The sequence below is a fragment of the Camelina sativa genome, chromosome 5 (assembly GCF_000633955.1).
Source record: "Camelina sativa cultivar DH55 chromosome 5, Cs, whole genome shotgun sequence".
NCBI classification, from domain to species: Eukaryota; Viridiplantae; Streptophyta; class Magnoliopsida; order Brassicales; family Brassicaceae; genus Camelina; species Camelina sativa.
The window spans coordinates 6,503,135-6,523,140 of NC_025689.1; the positions used below are offsets into that span (position 1 = coordinate 6,503,135).

Genomic DNA, 20,006 nt, shown 5'->3' on the forward strand with positions numbered 1-20,006 from the left:
AAAGTGTTTGAAAATGTTGTTCAGTTATTCCATACCATGATCACACTTATCTCAACAGTTTATATCAAGTATATCATCGCTAAAATGGAGTGTAAAAGGTCAGTCGCAAAAATCTGTTTCTTTTAAGATTTATTTTTAGTCTATAAACCAACTTCTAAGTCCATCCTTTTTTTTTTTTAACGTACGGCTAAAACCATCACCATCTTAAAGCTCTAGTGCAGTATTTGGTATTCCGATATGATGAAGCGAAACATATATCACAACTGAGAAAACAAAAGAAGTGCAAATGAAAACCACATTTAAGGAAAATAGCCGACACATATTTTCAAATGCATTTAAAAGAAATAGATGTCAGGACCAAAATCAGAGATTTCATAATATGAATTCGATTCTTTTCCAACCTAAAAGTTTTTGGATGTGACTGATAAAATAACCGTTAGAACTTTCTTGTCTTTACAACATTCACACAGTATTGTTTTACCATTCTACTTTAAGGATTGTAATTATGGAAACAAAGGGATTTTGAAGTCATTGGTAACGAAAATGTTACCTTACGTATATTTGTATAAATAATAAATTCAAGGCATCCATTGACAGAGAAAAAAAAAAAACTAAACCTTCTCTAAATCAATCAAACACAAAGGAAAATGATGCATGAGGATTTGATTGATTAAGATACTTTGAAATAAAATGAAGGTATCGACGTATTGTATTCACTCATTTTTAGCCACATATCCTTTTTAGATATTATAATAAAAATTATGGGTTTGTCCAAAAAAGAATAAAAAAATAAAAAAATGGAAATTCATGTATTTTGATATCAAAATATTTGACAATAATGGAATAGGTAGGAGTATTCGACCCAATTCTCCGATCGGTTCCAAACCAAACCAAAAATATTTATCGAAATGTTTGTACATTCTTTAAATCCAAAAAAAAACTTAAACTAAAGCCTAACAAAATCAAAGATAATTTTTTCTTCTTTTTTTTTTTTTAAAATCAAAGAGAAAATATTCAACTAGAAACTTAAATATCATTGAAACATAATCATAGACCTATAAACCAATTTAATTTTGAGGTTTTGATAAATAGACTTTTGTTTTATATTATAAGTAGACTTTGTTTTATCATATATAGCAAACCGGTAAAACTATATTAAAATTCATTTTTTTTTTGTAAAATAAAAATCTTAATTAAAACGATTTAAATATTTTGGTATAACCAATTTTCTTTCTAGCCAGATCATCAGTATATAAACAACAAAACAAATCATGCACGTAGTGAGTGGCCATCACTCGGTCTATAAAGAAATAAAAATAAATGGACGAATACGACTAAACAATGTGAAGTAGCTTTACATTCGCATTTGGTAGATGCGTACAAGACAATAATTGAAACACCAAACATTCGTTACGAAAACTAGCCCACAAAGCACTAGTGACCCATTCTTCTCTTTTCCTCTTTTGTTATGTTATGATAATTAACGTTTTGCATTCAATTATACTATAGTAGTAATAAAACAACTAAGATAAAAACATGTTACTCGAAACTTGCTTGCTATTGATATGTTTTCAAACATTTGTCAATTTTTGATTAGACAAGTTGACATATTTGGTTTATGATTTAGCGCTTGTGTATTTTAACTGAATAGTTTGTTGTACTTTTAAAACATTTGTTGTAAGAATTCTCTTTAATTAACTCTTTAGGAAGTAGTGGTTCTAGAAAGATAAAAAAAGAAAGCAACCCTGTCTCTGCATTCTAACAACTAAGGAAAACTCGAAATAGTATTTAAGAAGATCGGTGGTGTGCATTAAGTTAATAGCATGGGCATTTATGCGAGTGGCAGATTATAATGGAACCATGTGAATTAATTGTGGATTCTTAAGAATTCACTTCTTTCATATACTTAAGTCAACGTTTTGAGAGACGTAAAGTTTGAATAAAATACATTTACACACCACCAAAATTGTAGCTTCAAACTTGAGTTCAAGCTTTCCAAGCCAATAAATTTGCACTCGAGATACCAAATGTTTCTAAATTGTGACATAAGAAATTACTGTTAATCAACAAGAGTCATCCTTAAAAGACACACTGTGTTGTAGAGCCGATCGTATAAAACCTTGTGGAAGATCATTTATTTATGGTAAGTTTAACACAACTGCAAAAACACTAAATATTATGGACAGTTTACTACGAGTCTACATGTATGAAATAAATATCGAATAAAACAAACAGAAAAAACGTTAAGGGCTTTCAAAGTTCCACGTCGAAATGATTTCATTGGACATTGATGAGATCATGAGATCTGCAGATTATATAATAGTGGGCTAGCCTTGTCTTTGAGTTTCCACAGACATTGTCTCCTTTTTCAGCAATTGTCATTTTCCCTCTCTTTCTCTCTCTCTCTCGATCTCATTCCATTTTTGTGTGTTTAGTTATCTCATTCATTAATTATTTCAATAGTTTAATAAATACCATCATAAATACAATGTATTTTTCAAGTAGTAGTTATAGATAACTCGATGATGATCGAATAATTAAATCATTTGTCTTTTAGGCTGAAAATAATATTTGAGTATTTTCAATGTGATTTATCATCGTTATAATACTAGAAGTATAGGTAGGTTTAGTTAAATTAGCTTACAATATAGGTTTAGCTTCTACAAGATATATATAGTTCAAATCAAACAACTAACAATACCGACCTTAGCTCAGTTGGTAGAGCGGAAGACTGTAGTAGTTGCTGTAATCTTTAGGTCGCTGGTTCGATTCCGGCAGGTCGGATTCTTGTTTTAGTTTTTGACTTCTTTTTTGTTTCCCAGGTCTCATATCTTATTGAATCACAAAACAGACCTTGGGCCTTGAGCCCTAATCTAGTTTTTAATAACATGGGCCGATAAGTCAAAGTTAGAAAGTTACATTACGCGGTTGCGCAAAATAAATACGACGTCGCTTTTTATAATGTCAATCCGTGTTTTTGACTCGACGGTTTTATTTCGTAGTTGGAACGGCTCGAAACGAGAGGGTCAATATTGTAATTTTCGTTATAATACTTTTCCTTTTTTCCCTTCTCTTCCAAATCAACTTTTCGATTTTTTTTTTTCTCTTTTAGAAAACCCACTTTACGAAGGAATCAAATCGACTCGTTTTTTTCTCTTAAATCCGCCATAGATCCAAACACACACCACCTTCACATCCGGGTTCGAATCGTCCACCTCGAGCTTATTTCCGCGTTTCGCAGCTTCTTCTTCTTCTCCGTCTTTTATCTCCTCTTGTCATGCTGTTTCAAGCTGTTTAGGGCTCAAAAGTTTGATTCAGGGGAGAAAATTGAAATCCTTCATTGGGATTTTGAAATATGGCTAGGGTTTATAGTAATTGGGATAGGCTTGTTCGTTCTACTTTAAGAAGAGAGCAGCAGAGGAATACAGGTCAACAAGCTCATGAGCGTGTTAATAGCGGACTTGCTGGAGCAGTTCCTCCTTCACTTGGTCGAGCTACGAACATCGATGCTATTTTACAAGCTGCTGATGAGATTCAGTCTGAGGATCCTAATGTCGCTAGAATTCGTACGTTTTTCGTTCCTTTTTTTTTTTTAATTAGGTTTTGATGATTCAGTGTGAGGATCCTAATGTCGCTAGGTTTTCTGCTGATGTAGTATGTGAGCAAGCGTACTCTATGGCACAGAACTTGGACCCTAACAGTGATGGTAGAGGTGTTCTTCAATTCAAAACTGGTTTGATGTCCGTGATTAAGGTATTTTATTTACTATGTTATATATGTGAATTGGTGGTTTTTAGTCAAATGCATCCTTATGCTATGTCTGTAGTATAATTGTTGCGCTGTGGTTACCATTTGATGTTCAGATTTTAGGTGCAGTCATTCTTTCTTGGTTTTGATTTTATCTTATGTCAAATGGTGATGTTTACTTGTTCTGAGTTTAAAGGGGTTTGATTGCTTTTGCAGCAAAAACTTGCCAAGAGAGATGGTGCTTCTATAAACCGCGATCGTGATATTGAACGACTATGGGAGTTTTACAAACTTTATAAAAGACGGCATAGAGTGGATGATATCCAAAGGGAAGAGCAAAAATGGAGGGAATCGGGAACTAATTTCTCGTCTAATGTTGGGGAGTATGTGCATCTTAAAAACTCCTTGTTATTTTCTTCGTTTTGGACAGTGTTTGGATTCTACCTACCCCTGTAAAATGACTGGTTTTCTGTAAATACTGAAACATTGCGTCCTGAGTTGTGTTAATGCTTGTTCTTCATTTGACAGTGGTTTTCTGGGTGTAGATTTGTTTGTTTTGTGTGTACGTCCTTATAAATGATCTTGATACATATAAATTATGAGTTTATGATTGCCTCTGCTCACTTTTACGGATGAGATTCTGTTTGTAGGAGTGTTGTCTTACTTTTCCTTTTTGATTGAACAGTGTTTTTTCTCTTTTTCGATAGGATCTTGAAGATGAGGAAGGTCTTTGCCACATTAAGGGCCTTAATTGAAGTGTTAGAGGTCCTAAGCAGAGATGCAGATCCAGATGGTGTTGGGAGATCTATAAGGGATGAGGTGCTTTCTCGTACTTGTTGCTTCTTGTAATCCAAAATAATTTTAATCTTCTTTTAGCTTCCTGTTTTGCGGATGCCAAGCGTTCAAAACACAGACATAATAACTCTGATGATTGAAGATCTTTGTTGAGAAGTTGCATCTGATTGAATGGATTATAATTGTTTCCTATGATCATTATATTACTCCGTTAAGTTTCATGTTATAAAAGTATATTGTATGAGTTAATTGATATCTGTTGTTTATGTTTTCAGCTTGGGCGAATTAAAAAAGCTGACGCAACTTTGTCTGCGGAACTTACACCTTACAACATTGTCCCTCTAGAAGCGCAGTCCATGACGAATGCAATTGGGGTTTTCCCTGAAGTAAGTTAAACAAGAATGATTTTTTGTTTTTCCATTTTTTTCAGTCAGTTGTTTTAGCTTTTCAAAATTTTTTTTATTCAGAAAGAACTCTATTGTCTATATTTAGGTGCGTGGTGCAGTACAGGCGATCAGATATACTGAACATTTCCCTAGGCTTCCCGATGATTTTGAGATTTCAGGACAGCGCGGAGCAGATATGTTTGATTTATTGGAGTACATTTTTGGGTTTCAGGTACAGTGGTATTGGATCAAACTCTTCCCTGATTGTTTTTTTCTTCTTTCACTTACATTGTTTGTGTTGTTTTGACTCAGAGAGACAATGTAAGGAACCAACGGGAGCATCTGGTTCTCACACTTTCAAATGCACAATCTCAGCTTAGTGTACCTGGCCAGAATGACCCAGTGAGTTCTTCCTTAGGACCTTAATACTCTATTGGGGCATGCTCCTTTACTGAGCGACAGCTACGATTTTCTCGTTTGTTAAGAGGATGTCCTCTTAAAATCTTGATATATTTTTTTCAATCTTTTGTGTAGAAAATTGATGAGAATGCAGTCAATGAGGTTTTCTTGAAGGTTTTGGACAACTACATCAAGTGGTGCAAATACTTGAGGATACGCCTTGTGTACAACAAGTAAATTTTTGTCTAGTTCTAGTAATGGAAATACTGGTTTAGTTCATGTGAATTACTAACTTTGAAATTTTCAGGTTAGAAGCCATAGACCGGGACAGGAAGCTGTTTCTTGTTTCTTTGTACTTCCTAATCTGGGGTGAAGCTGCTAATGTCCGGTTTCTTCCAGAGTGTATATGCTATATATTTCACCAAGTAAGATACCATTTTGTTGTTGATTATGCACCAATTTCCGCTATTAGTATACTCTTGTTCTAATTATTAGTTTGCTAGGTTACTTTTTGTTTCGTATTTCCTTGCCAAGGAACAAATCTAAAATGTGTAGGTTTTACAGTTTTTATTTATTTAGTGTTGTTCTGCTGTTCATATCTTTTCTCATCCTGTAAACAACGCTACAAGAAAAAACTTGTCAGAATTGCTCTAGCATCTGATCGTCTCTGCATCTTTGCACTTAGCTTATGCTAAAGCAACCAGCCTGACCCTTATTCTGGAATGATGATCAAAAAGGCCCATGTGATCTTGAATTTTACACCCAATGCGAAGTGAAAATAGATCCCTTCTCACACTTTACCTTTGTTGGTCAGATGGCCAAGGAATTAGATGCTAAATTGGATCATGGAGAAGCTGTCCGTTCTGAAAGTTGCTTAACTGAGAGTGGTTCTGTATCATTTCTTGAGAAAATTATCTGCCCTATATATGATACAATGTCAGCGGTGAGTCATTGCTGTTACAATTTTTTTTGGTGCATCTTAATTTTTGGCAAAGTAGTTTTCCATTTGGCAGAATGTTACTGTTTCTCCTCCGATAATTGGTATGTTTATACATATTTCGAATGCTAGGCAAAAAAGATAGTTTGAGAGTGACTTCTTTCACTCAACCACAGCGTTTGGAAAGATATTTTGGTTATTTAGAGTATCTATCCCTTGTTATGACTTTCTGTGTTACCTCCGTATTACTTAGATTAGTAGCAGTTTTTTTAGGAAAGTCTCACAACATTAAGTGAGTTTTGAGTACGATCTTCATGATCGTCAGTTTCTTGACATAGTATCTAGGTGTTTCTGGTTCTATATTTGAAAGTACATTCCTACTTCGTTTTTAAGATCAGATTTTTTGTTATCTGTATCTGGAAATTTGTAGCATGTTAGCTAATGTTGATTTTAAAGTGTCTGTCATTAATGTTTTGTGATATGGTCGTCTGAGCCCTTAAATTGGTTTTGAAATTTACTCATGTAGGAAACTGTTCGAAACAATGGTGGGAAAGCTGCACATTCTGAATGGCGGAATTATGATGACTTCAATGAATATTTTTGGTTTGTAGTTTATCAGTACTATTATATTTGCAAGTATTTACTCATTTCGAGGAGTCTCCATTAACTGTGTTTGTTATATTCAGGACACCTGCTTGCTTTGAGTTAAGCTGGCCTATGAAAACAGAGTCACGCTTTTTAAGCAAACCTAAAGGGCGGAAAAGGGTGAGTCTTGCTCATATTGGATAAGTTCCATGAATTATAGTTTCATTCCTTCTTGGTTTGGCCCACTAATCATCTGTGACCACTTAGTTCCTCTTGCCTTCAATTTCATGAGTTAATCTGGTTGAACTCATTCATGATAAACAATTGTTTAATGGGTCTTGTCCAGTTGCGGGTGCTTTATCTTATAGTTTTGGGAGTAAATTTTTTTCCCCTACGTCTATATGGTGGAATTACGTCCAATGAGAATTATTGTCCAAGTTCCAACCAATATGATTATTCAACAATTTTAACTCCTCAAGAGGAGATGGCTGTAAAACACTGCATAAAACTTCTCATTAGAGTCATTCATTTTCTCCACCAATCATTAACTTCTGTCTTCTTGTTAATATATTTCTGCAACATCTTTGACTGGTTCGTGTTCCTGGAATTCAATGTAGACGGCTAAAAGCAGCTTTGTTGAGCATCGGACATACCTTCACCTTTTCCGAAGTTTTATCCGACTTTGGATCTTCATGTTTATTATGTTCCAGGTTGGTGTGGTATATATGAACAATTTTCTGCTTAATTTTGATAATTTTCCTAATAATAATTATTTTACCTGTCCACAGTCTTTGACGATTATAGCCTTCAGGAAAGAGCGTCTTGATATAGATACTCTCAAGATCTTACTCAGTGCTGGGCCTACATATGCTATTATGAACTTCGTTGAATGTAAAGTTCTCTGGTTGACTATGTTGTCTTACTATTAGAAAACTCAAAAGTCACATTGTAGATTTGTACGTACCTTGTTAAATATACATGTTTGTCATTTATTCAGGTCTTCTTGATGTTATGCTTATGTATGGCGCCTACAGCATGGCAAGAGGAATGGCTATATCCAGGCTGGTTATCCGGTTTATTTGGTGGGCCGCGGGATCAGTATTTGTGGTATATGTCTATGTGTACGTATCCAATCTTTCCACATGAGCTATTTCTTCTTGATAAAGTTCGTCTGCAGAACAGCTAACCTTTGTGAAACACATATCACAGGAAGGTTCTGCAAGAAAGAAATAAACCAAACCAAAATGAGTTTTTCTTCCACTTATACATTCTAGTATTGGGTTGTTATGCCGCTGTTCGCGTCCTCTTCGGACTTTTAGTCAAACTTCCAGCGTGCCATTCTCTGTCAGAAATGTCAGATCAATCTTTCTTCCAGTTTTTTAAGTGGATTTATCAGGTATTCATTTCGTAAGACTTTAAATAATTAAAAAAGTAGCACTATGAAGTACGTTGTTGATACTTCTTATCTTTTTCAGGAACGATACTTCGTTGGACGTGGGCTCTATGAGAATTTAAGCGATTATTGCAGGTTTTTCCTACCTGCCTCTTCAAACTATATAGATGGTTACAAAGACAAAAGTTCGTTGTATTTATTATCTGGAGTTCTGAACTCTGACCTTGCATTAGTTGGCTAATTGAAACACATATTTTTAATCGAAAAAAGTCCTAAAATATTGCTGAACTATCTGACTTATAATCAATAAGTTTGTTGAGGGAAAGTTTGCTTTAGAGAGTAGACATCCTGCATGTGGCAAATTGTCTTACACCTGAATTTTTTTTTTCCGTTTGCGCTAAAACTGTTGGAAAGGTTTAGTGGTTGTTTTAGAAAGTTGCAGTTGATTTGGGATCTTAGTAAAATTTGCTAGAAAACTTTGGTTCCAGAGTTAGGTTTATTCAAACTTTTTCCTATAATATTCAGGTATGTGGCGTTTTGGTTGATTGTCTTGGCCTCCAAGTTCACATTTGCATACTTTCTCCAGGCAAGGATGTTTCTACAGCTGTATATTATTGCTACTGTCCATATTTGTTAAATTGCATAATGTCTCATATCTGAATCAAAATGTATCTGGGTTATCAAGTAACTAACAAGTGTGTGAATATTGCACTGACGGCTAAATATTCTTCATGTTACAGATCAAACCACTCGTTAAACCCACCAACACTATCATTGATCTTCCTAAATTCCAATATTCGTGGCATGATATTGTCTCAAATAGTAAGTGCATATATGCTTAGATACTCTAATCAATATATTTCACTGGCTGTTTTTATCTATTTGAAAATAAATATGATGTGAACACACGACTTAACAAATAACTCAGTAACTTGGCGAGGTTAGCTGTGTATTTGACTCATTTGGCTACATCAACTTTAACTGAACTATACTAGATTTGTATCTGATGAACCATACTACAGACTAGAACTTGCTACTGATCGCCTTTGATAATGTTGCTGACATCTGTGGCTCCGCTAAAAATTGGCAGGTAACGATCATGCGTTGACCATTGTCAGCTTGTGGGCTCCTGTTGTGGCGGTGAGTATTTACCTTATATGTTAGCAAAAGCTTAGATATCAACTTTCTAAGATGTCGCTTTCGAGTCTGCTTTTCTTTCGTAACTACTTGTCCTTAACTTGTGTCCTTTAAAAGTTTCTAATCTTGGCATTGGCTATATATGTCTAGATATATCTTATGGATATTCATATATGGTACACACTCTTGTCTGCAATCATTGGTGGTGTGATGGGTGCAAAAGCTCGTCTAGGGGAGGTAATACTGAGTACTTATATGTTCTACTATTTCTGTTATGATATTGTGTTCTGTTTCATATTACTGGCCCCTTACTAACCATGTTCAGATATCTAACTATTTTAGATACGCTCCATTGAGATGGTTCATAAGCGTTTTGAGAGTTTTCCAGAAGCTTTTGCCAAGAATCTTGTCTCTCCTGTTGTGAAAAGGTTATAATTTTAAATCCATTTTTATTTTTGCAACATTTCTTGGACATTTATAATATTTCTGTTTATGATTATATACTAAAATATTTTTTTTGTTGGGATCCCTTCACCACCTAATCTCTGTTGTAATGATATATTTCAGAGTACCATTAGACCAACATGCTTCTCAGGTCAGTATTTAAACTCTCTGTCTCATCAGTTTGTGTATTAAGAGTTATTCTTGCAACATTGCCTTCCATAGTTACATCTTCTTCCAAAAATGGCTCAGTGATCTAATTTAACATCTTCTTCCATAGTTATATGTTGACTTCCAAACATATAATTGTTAAATTACGGACCGTGAATGTACATGTAACGGAGTTGAATTTCTGAAAGCCTTTGATTTGTGTACAACTTTGCTGTTATTTTTTAAGTATAATGTGGTTTTTGCAAAAAAAAAAACAATGCGAATTTGATGGTTGTGCTAAGCGCCGACTGTTTTCTTACTGTTTCTCTCTTTCTATTGTTTCCTTCAATGCTGTGGGTGTTTTATATATTGTCAGTCGTTTGATTAATCCTAGAACTTTTCTTTTCGGGGTAATGATTTATTCTTAGAACGTAATCCAATTGTTTTTGCAGGATGGTCAGTATATGAACAAGGCATATGCTGCAATGTTTTCGCCGTTTTGGAATGAGATAATAAAAAGCTTGAGAGAGGAAGATTACATCAGTAACAGGTTAAAAACTATTTTGCTTTTGTGTTTTTCGTTTTTTGCCATTTCGTACAACGCATCTTACTCATACATTTAAGGTCTTCGATTGCAGGGAGATGGATTTACTTTCTATTCCCAGTAACACGGGGAGTCTTAGACTAGTCCAGTGGCCCTTGTTTCTTCTCTGTAGTAAGGTGCAACTTGTTAAATAATTTACTCTCTTTAATGTTGAGAGTTCAGATATGACATTTTCCTCTCTTGTCTTAATTATTTTGGCTTCTTTTGTTTTCCAGATTTTGGTAGCCATTGATTTAGCCATGGAGTGCAAAGAAACACAGGACGTACTTTGGAGACAGGTATGCGATGATGAGTACATGGCATATGCCGTTCAGGAGTGCTATTACAGCGTTGAAAAAATATTGAATTCCATGGTTGATAATGAAGGGCGACGATGGTACAGTCTTTCAATTTGATTGATTCTTAATGTTTGTTTAATATGCCAATATCATGTTTTGTTAACTTTACATGTGACAATTATACACATGCCTCTTTTTTACTCATGTAAATAGGGTGGAAAGAATTTTTTTGGAGATCAGCAACAGTATGCAAGAGGGTTCCCTTGCTATAACTCTTAATCTTAAGAAGCTTCAGTTGGTAGTTTCCAGATTCACTGCATTAACGGGGCTTTTGGTACGCATTCTCTAGCTTAATGTGACTAATAATTTTATTATTGGTAGAGGGTTTAAACAAATTGGTTTATTATGCCAAACACTCTTCTGTGAAATATTACTGCTTCATAAATTCATAACGAATCTTCTCTTGGTGCTTGTTTCGTTTTCTGACTTCAGCTTTATAAACCTAAAATACGGCGTAAGAACATATGCCCCTTTTTGGTCCTGTTAGGAATTGGGCGTGCGTGATACTTAAACGTTCCTTTTCCTTCTTTCTCATGTTTGTGTTCTTTTACCTTTTCAGCGTTTTTGTTGATAACATGGGAACTTTTCCTTATGATACGAATTTGGAATCCTTTTTCCGAAAATATTAAAGACTTAAATTTCTTACACTACTTGGTAGCTTTGAATTCCCTTTTTTCAGTTCTTATTGCATCCTAACTAGCTTCTCGTAAAGTATAGTTTTCCTTTTATTATCGATTTTATCGATTAGTCCTATTATGCCTATAAGTACTGCAATTTATCACTGAATTTATATTATCTCATTTTCTTAGAAATCTCTTTACATTTGATACTCAGATTGTAATTGGACATCTTTTACCACTTTCTGAGTTTTATGCTATTGATTGTTATAATCTCAATTGTTTCATCTTGTTTGCTTTGGCTCCCTAAACATTATCTATGTCATGTCCCAGATTCGACAAGAAACTCCAGATCTTGCAAAAGGTGCTGCAAAAGCTATGTTTGATTTTTACGAGGTGGTGACGCATGAACTTCTTTCACATGATTTGAGGTATGTTGCTAGATTTATTTACTCACTCAAATCTCTACTTGTATGGCAATCATCGTGGAGAAAATATCTTATGGTTTCACTTATATGCATCAGGGAGCAGCTTGATACATGGAATATTTTAGCACGGGCACGTAATGAAGGGCGCCTCTTTTCTAGGATAGAGTGGCCTAGGGACCCAGAAATTGTAAGCCCTTCTAGAAGAAGCAAGTAGGAATTCCATTCCAAATGCTGGTTTTATGGTCTTATGCAAATAATAATATTGTTTATAATTGCAGATTGAGCAGGTCAAGCGGCTACACCTTCTTCTCACTGTGAAGGATACTGCTGCCAACGTCCCAAAAAATCTTGAGGCAAGAAGAAGATTGGAGTTTTTTACAAATTCCTTATTTATGGATATGCCCCAAGCAAGGCCCGTTGCTGAAATGGTACCATTCAGGTATGTGTGGTAGCACTGACTTGACATTAACTTATAGTATTTCCTCCAAATTAATACATATATCCTTAAAATGTTTGGTCGAACAGTGTCTTCACCCCGTACTACAGTGAGACTGTGCTCTATAGCTCCTCAGAACTGCGAAGTGAGAATGAGGATGGGATATCTATTCTTTTTTATCTTCAGAAAATATTTCCTGGTATGTATCTTCTACTTCTAGGCGTGTGAGGTCATTCCTTGTTCAATATAGTCAGTAGCTGAGATCTATCTATTTGTGGATTTAGATGAATGGGAGAACTTCTTGGAGAGGATTGGTAGATCCGATTCAACAAGAGATGCAGATCTTCAAGAAAGTTCAACTGATGCTTTGGAGCTTCGATTTTGGGTATCTTATCGAGGGCAGACTTTAGCAAGGACTGGTTAGAAACGATCTATATTGATTATCACTTCCAAAATAGTTTTTTAAAGTTGCATTTACATTCATTAGGTTTGTGTTTTAATGTGGAAAGTTGGTGGTTTCACACTTGAGTATGCAATTTATTTTGTTCTTGTGAATGTAAAGTGCGAGGTATGATGTATTACCGAAGGGCTTTGATGCTTCAGAGTTTCTTAGAGAGACGGGGCTTGGGAGGGACTTATTTCCAAAAATTATTTGCAGTATTCCTTTCGAAGAAAAGGCATACCTGTAAGAGCAGTTTTTTTTTTGTTTGTTTGTTACAGTGGATGATGTCTCTCTGACCAATATGCCACGTGGGTTTGAAGCATCACCTGAAGCACGAGCTCAAGCAGACCTGAAATTTACGTATGTTGTGTCATGCCAAATTTATGGGCAACAGAAACAGCAAAAGAAACCAGAGGCTACTGATATATCACTTTTATTGCAAAGGTGTGCATTAGTTTCTTTTGCCCATTATACAGTTCTGCTTATAAATTCTGAGGACGTAATCATTCTAGTCATGAAGTTTAATATCTTCGAGGGATAGGCTAATCGGTATTTCAGTTCATCTCATTTTGTTAGTTGTTAGTTCTTCGGTTGCCAGATACTTCTACCCTATGCATTAATACGGACATCTATTTATGAAAAACCTGCAACTATTTCAAAATTTCTATTTGCTATCAATTTTTTTTTTAAGTAATCGTGATATTTGATTTGGTGTCGTCTCTAAAGTCTCATTAACGGCACATCTTTTGTTGAAAATATCTTACACGTCCCATGTTTCAATTTTTTCTCTTGCAACTAGATATGAGGCACTCCGAGTTGCTTTCATACACTCCGAGGATGTTGGAGTTGATGGAAAAAAAGAATTTTATTCTAAGCTAGTAAAAGCTGACATTCATGGAAAAGATCAGGTACCAGATATATATGTTGGCGTTTGCGATGGTTAATTTGTCAAATTGGGTTTAGATGTTGGAATGTGCCGAAATAGAAAATTTTCCCCTGGTCTAAATAGTTCTCATTTTCATCTGAATTGATGATTTATAGCACTCAATAAGTTTCACTATTGCTACAGGAAATTTATTCAATTAAACTTCCTGGAGATCCTAAACTTGGGGAAGGAAAGCCTGAGAATCAAAATCATGCAATCGTTTTTACGCGAGGAGAAGCTATCCAGACCATAGATATGAATCAGGTTTATCATCACTTCTTTGTCATGATTTGGCACATTACCATATTGCCATTGAGAGTCGTTCTGCTGTAAAGCTAAACCTGTCATGCTTGGTCGATAATGATTGTCTTAAATTCCTAAGGTTTGCTTTGGCCGTCATCAGGTTGCCCAGTGTCACTTTTCCTCCTCTCATTTAACTAGGATTTGTAACCAGGAAACATAGTAATATATTATGTAGCAGCAGTATGTTGGCGCCTTCCTGATTGTGGCATCTCACCAATTTTTTTTCTTGATACACTATATTCCTCTTATTCTTCAGGACAATTACCTAGAGGAGGCAATTAAGATGAGAAACCTACTCGAGGAGTTTCATGGAAAACATGGAATTCGACGTCCTACGATTTTGGGGGTTAGAGAGCATGTTTTCACGGGAAGGTTCGCAGTCGTCTCCTTGAAATATTATTTTGTGTTATCATATGTTTATTTTTAATCACCTTTCACATGAATGACAAATTGATATTGCAGTGTTTCATCACTGGCGTGGTTTATGTCCAATCAAGAAACCAGTTTTGTGACTTTGGGTCAGCGGGTACTAGCATATCCACTTAAGTGAGTATTCGTGCTTCAGACTTTACCTTGCACAATAGGACTACGTTTCGTTTTTTATTTTTTTTTGTTGTGGCGCTTGTTAAATGGGTTTAGCACTCGCTCTCCGGTTTGTTGGATTCATTTTATTTAATCTACAACTTTCTAGTGACGGCTCAGTTTTAATTTGATCAAAATTAATCTTACAGAGTTCGAATGCACTATGGGCATCCAGATGTGTTCGATAGAATATTTCACATAACTCGTGGTGGAATCAGCAAAGCATCCCGTGTTATTAACATCAGCGAGGATATATATGCTGGTATGTTTAGTAGATGGGTCTTTTCGGATACACTTGATAAGTTTTTGCTGCAATACTTTTATGTTTTAAAAAACTTCTTGAATGCTGTTTACATAGTGGTGTAATAGTCTCAATGTTCTCATTTTGAATAGAGTTTAACTCTGTAACATCTTTGGACATGGTATGTTCTTAAAAGGCTGAGCTCTTTACCTATAAACAATGACAATATTTGCAGGATTTAACTCGACACTCAGGCAGGGGAATATCACCCACCATGAGTATATTCAGGTCAGTGAATTGCTTGCATTAATTGTTTCTTCACTTAGCTTGTATCCCATATCGATCTGAATACATGATCCATCGTATTCATTCATGTAGGTTGGTAAAGGAAGAGATGTAGGACTCAACCAGATTGCCCTATTTGAAGGGAAAGTAGCAGGTGGAAATGGAGAACAGGTTCTTAGCAGGGATGTCTACAGAATTGGGCAGCTCTTTGACTTTTTTAGAATGATGTCGTTCTACTTCACAACAGTTGGTTTCTATGTCTGCACAATGGTACTTTTCATTCTCTTGTGTTTTGTAAGTTTGTTTCCCCCATTATCACTTGTAATAAAAAAATTCGTTGATGCAGATGACCGTCCTTACTGTGTACGTCTTTTTGTATGGAAGAGTTTATCTGGTATGTTATGGAGCCTTCTATTTTTTCTTTTTATGAGTTTTCTTAGTTATAAAATGATGCGTAGTTATGCCCAAAAAGAAAAGTGATGGGTAGTAATTGCCCTCCAAAACGTGTAAATTAGTGTTGCTTATTGCAGTTTTTTAGGATTACAACCACTTGCTATTTTAGAGTTAAAATTATTTGCTGTTCACTATAATTCTTTCATCCTAGAGCAATATGGGTGCCGTAGTATTTGGCCCTTCTTTTTGAACATCAAAGGTTTCACATACAATTGGGCATCAAACTTTGGTTGCTTGACCTTTTGACATGGATAACAATGTTGGGAAAAAACATTGTCACCTTAGTCTTGCAATTTTGTTAAATTATGCACTTTTTTCTTTTTTATCTGTGTCTTTTATTTCTTAAGTTATTTCCCTTTCCTCCTTTGATATCAATTACTTTTTGGTGTTTTGTCAGGCCTTTTCTGGTGCTGATCGTGCAATCTCAAGAGTAGCCAAACTGTCAGGTAACACTGCGTTGGATGCTGCCCTAAATGCACAGTTTCTGGTCCAGATTGGAATCTTTACTGCCGTCCCTATGGTTATGGGTTTCATACTTGAACTTGGGTTGCTGAAGGTTGGTTGATCTATTCTCTCTGTCTCCTTTTGGACCAAATTGTTATCCATACTGTTCATTTTGCTTTTTAACTTCTTTGATACATATTTCTTTCTCCACAAATAGCTTTGAGAAAGCTCTTCTACTAACGTTTCCTTTCTTATATCACAGGCTATATTCAGCTTTATAACTATGCAATTCCAGTTGTGTTCTGTCTTTTTCACATTTTCCCTCGGGACAAGAACTCATTACTTTGGGCGTACTATCCTTCACGGTGGTGCAAAGGTATACTTCCTTGTATACAAAGGCAATGGACATTATTGCTCCTTTCTATCTTTTTTTTCTGTTTAGCCTTTTTCAAATGCGTGTTTTTTAATCAACAGTATCGAGCAACTGGCAGAGGCTTTGTGGTTCAGCACATCAAGTTCGCCGATAATTACAGACTATATTCTAGAAGTCATTTTGTTAAAGCGTAAGCCCAGAATTTAATAAGTTACTTATTATTATCTCTGGCATGGTCTTGATTCACACAATTGGAATAAGAGCTTCGAAAGTCAAATAAGATTTATCATGTGGATGCTTAGTGACCTTCTTCTTGCTGACTTATGAGAGTCTCTTTCTTGCGCAGTTTTGAAGTAGCTCTACTGTTAATATGTTACATTGCTTATGGGTACACGGACGGGGGTGCCTCTTCGTTCGTTTTGCTAACTATCAGCAGTTGGTTCCTTGTAATCTCCTGGCTGTTTGCACCCTATATCTTTAATCCTTCTGGATTTGAATGGCAAAAGTTAGTACTGTGCCTGTTTCATTTCATTTCCATATTCAATTGATTTTCTGTGGTGCCACAGATGGCACTATATCTTAAATTGTCTTGGATAATGACCTTTAATACTTCATGTTTGATATAGGACTGTCGAAGATTTTGAAGATTGGGTCAGTTGGCTGATGTACAAAGGTGGAGTGGGAGTAAAGGGAGAGCTCAGTTGGGAGTCGTGGTGGGAGGAAGAACAGGTTTGTCGATTTTTGTTTGTTTTTGATGTTTTATCTTCTACCATACTTCTTAGTTTTGTTTTGTTTGTTAATTTTTGTTTCATTTTAGGCGCATATCCAAACACTAAGAGGAAGGATATTGGAGACGATTTTGAGCTTGAGATTTTTCATGTTTCAATATGGCGTTGTGTACAAGCTCAATCTCACTCAGAAAAATACTTCACTTGCGGTAATGCTAGCTTTTTATCTTGTGTTTATCGTTTAGTTCTGTTTAACGGGATATTTGAAAGTTGTTTTACATTTGCTTGATTATAGAAAAAGCTGCAGCGTTTAGATTTTGCATTTGCTTTGTAAGAGCTATGACGCTCCAAAGCATTGCTTATGCTATTATTGCATGAGTGCCTGACTGAATCCTCTTTTTGTGTGTATGCAGCTCTATGGCTACTCGTGGATTGTATTGGTTGTTATTGTGTTCTTGTTTAAGGTGTGTACTAAGATTCATTAGTTTCTTCTCCAGATTTGATTATTTTCTTGTAATTCATCCCACTAACTTTGAATCTTGTCTCCTTGTTACTTCAGCTTTTCTGGTATAGCCCCAGGAAATCGAGCAACATTCTGCTGGCACTGCGTTTTCTGCAGGGATTGGCTTCGCTCGCATTCATTGCCCTCATCGTAGTAGCCATTGCATTAACAGATCTATCAATTCCGGACATGTTCGCATGTGTCCTTGGTTTTATCCCAACTGGTTGGGCTCTACTGTCTCTAGCCATCACATGGAAACGGGTGCTTCGGATCCTGGGCTTGTGGGAAACAGTACGTGAGTTTGGGCGTATTTATGATGCTGCAATGGGTATGCTCATATTTTCTCCGATCGCTCTTCTTTCCTGGTTCCCTTTCATCTCCACGTTCCAGTCTCGTCTCCTCTTCAACCAAGCCTTCAGTCGCGGCCTTGAAATCTCCATTATCCTCGCCGGAAACAGAGCTAATGTTGAAACCTGATGAAAGAGAGGGAGAAGTTAGTGTGGAAATAGAAGAAGTATTTAGATATCTCTGCTTGTTGGAATGTAAATGAGCTTTGTAGAGTTTGTAGAACGTCATTGAAAGCTCATTTGACTCAGGATTCTATTTGTTTGTAATCTTTTTTTCTTTTCTTTTTGCTCTCTCTAAGCGTAATCTTGTGGTATTGTATTTACTGTTTATTGTCATAGGTTGACTATATAATCTGATAACTTGATTTTGGTAAATTGAAGATTTGTTTATTACCTGAAAATCTTTTTGATATCTGGATTGAGGGACACTTACGTTTCTGTAACTAATCTAATTGAAAATTATATAAAGTGTTCAGTGGGGGTGTGTAATGGTCATAGCTCTACTTTAATTTGTGCCAATGAGATTATGTTACTTGGCTTAGACGTAGCATGCGGATTATGTATGTAATCCGTCATCACAATTGAAATATTATCACAAGGAAATATCCAATTGCTTGTAAGACCTACGCAAAACAATGACAGATAAACGTCTTTGTATCAGAAAAAAATAATACTTTCATGTGGAATTCAGTAGTCTACCATAGACTCGAAAAGTAAAATTTTACCCGTGGTGACATATTATTACTTTACAAAGTAGATTTGGAAAAAGTAACTCCACAAAGAACTTTACATTAATAAACATTTCACAGCTCACCTTAATTAATCGCCTTAAAACCCTCACTTTTAGGAGTAGAATAGTAAACGATTTTGACTAACATACAATTAAGCATAAGAAATTGCTCTTCACCATCACCCGGTAATACTTACATCTATATTAACATTTTTGAACTATATTTTGTATTATGCCATTTAAGTTTTGCTTATTAATTTTTTTTATTACAATATTAATCCCTAAACAATTTCCAAAAATAACATTGCTCAGAAACTCATTTCCTAAAACATCTTAAATCGAACCAATTTTGTTACGTTTATTCGCATAAAATCTAGACAACATCTATACATTTTGATTTTTCCAAAAACTACTCTATCCATTAAATTTTTATTCCCATAAAATATTCGAAACTATCTTTAGAGATGAAATAATCTCTCAAATTTAAAGGATATAATCGATTTTCCATAACAAAAATCCCCATAATTATTTTGACATTAATAAAATTCGTAAAAACGACAACCCAATTTTCGAATTATTATTATCAATATTATTTTCAAACTAATCTTATAAACATTGTATATATATTATGAACAAAAAAATACATAATTTTAATTTGTGTTTGAAGATTGGATATATACTAGGTAAAAATAATAATTTATATAGTTATAAATTACATTAAACCAAAACTATAAAGATGATTTTTTGTATGTGGAATAAGATGTGGTTTTCCGTTCCTATGTAATATAATGTTATTTCTATTATATTATACTTGAGTCTATTTGGTTGTCAATTGGTTTAGTTGGTTATTTAGTTGAACTGTTTTTAGCTTAATTATGTACCAAATATAAAAAAAATAAACTTTTACATCTTTAAATATTATTATTGATATCAACTTAGTAAAAACTTTAAAATATTATGAATATGTAAACTTATAAAAAGTTTAAATTTTATAGAATGTGGTTATATGGCCGAATAGGTTATAAACAGAACGGGTTTGAAATAACATTATTATAAATTTGAATATCATTGACTCAGTACTAAAATATGGTTTAAAACCTCATTTTACTTTTTGGTCAATACTGTGAATCTATTTCACATATCAAATCAAACTGACTTTTAACTAATATTGTGTAACATAATTAAAGAGCATTAGCAAAATTGTGACTTAATGAGACAATAGCTTATAAATTACTTATTCTTTGTTCTAATAATCTAT

At 34.8% G+C, this 20,006-nt stretch overlaps 2 protein-coding genes and 1 non-coding gene across 3 annotated transcripts; 2 read left to right on the forward strand and 1 right to left on the reverse strand.

The window, feature by feature from the left end:
• Window positions 205–3,219, reverse strand: LOC109132818 (the record flags this gene model as incomplete). The annotated part of the gene is given in 2 exon segments (XM_019245219.1): window positions 205–263; window positions 3,054–3,219. Coding segments are annotated over 2 exon segments (225 nt in total), but the record flags the coding sequence as incomplete, so codon positions are not given.
• Window positions 2,701–2,784, forward strand: TRNAY-GUA. The gene is given in 2 exon segments: window positions 2,701–2,737; window positions 2,749–2,784. It is a non-coding gene; the product is annotated as a tRNA-Tyr (tRNA).
• LOC104785837 (callose synthase 10) lies at window positions 3,127–18,411 on the forward strand. Its single transcript, XM_010511125.2, has 50 exons — window positions 3,127–3,566; window positions 3,656–3,753; window positions 3,964–4,130; window positions 4,455–4,566; window positions 4,818–4,928; window positions 5,035–5,160; window positions 5,241–5,330; window positions 5,463–5,560; window positions 5,635–5,752; window positions 6,142–6,270; window positions 6,791–6,867; window positions 6,951–7,029; window positions 7,467–7,559; window positions 7,638–7,740; window positions 7,847–7,970; window positions 8,059–8,245; window positions 8,325–8,377; window positions 8,768–8,828; window positions 8,983–9,064; window positions 9,333–9,382; window positions 9,530–9,616; window positions 9,722–9,807; window positions 9,947–9,974; window positions 10,423–10,520; window positions 10,609–10,690; window positions 10,790–10,950; window positions 11,066–11,186; window positions 11,863–11,960; window positions 12,054–12,144; window positions 12,236–12,396; window positions 12,483–12,592; window positions 12,678–12,812; window positions 12,956–13,024; window positions 13,114–13,279; window positions 13,635–13,743; window positions 13,905–14,024; window positions 14,320–14,435; window positions 14,526–14,609; window positions 14,795–14,907; window positions 15,122–15,174; window positions 15,265–15,441; window positions 15,518–15,565; window positions 16,022–16,180; window positions 16,331–16,444; window positions 16,543–16,631; window positions 16,788–16,946; window positions 17,068–17,170; window positions 17,259–17,378; window positions 17,583–17,633; window positions 17,729–18,411. Exons 1-50 carry the CDS (start codon window positions 3,356–3,358, stop codon window positions 18,146–18,148), a joined length of 5,697 nt encoding a protein of 1,898 aa, XP_010509427.1. The 5' UTR covers window positions 3,127–3,355; the 3' UTR covers window positions 18,149–18,411.

Excerpts from the sequence above, each read along its gene's own strand:
- LOC104785837 (XM_010511125.2), top strand. The coding sequence starts at position 3,356 with ATGGCTAGGGTTTATAGTAATTGGGATAGGCTTGTTCGTTCTACTTTA. Across the intron at positions 11,187-11,862 it reads CTGCATTAACGGGGCTTTTG|ATTCGACAAGAAACTCCAGA; the intron begins GTACGCATTCTC and ends GTCATGTCCCAG. Across the intron at positions 15,442-15,517 it reads GTTTCTATGTCTGCACAATG|ATGACCGTCCTTACTGTGTA; the intron begins GTACTTTTCATT and ends TCGTTGATGCAG.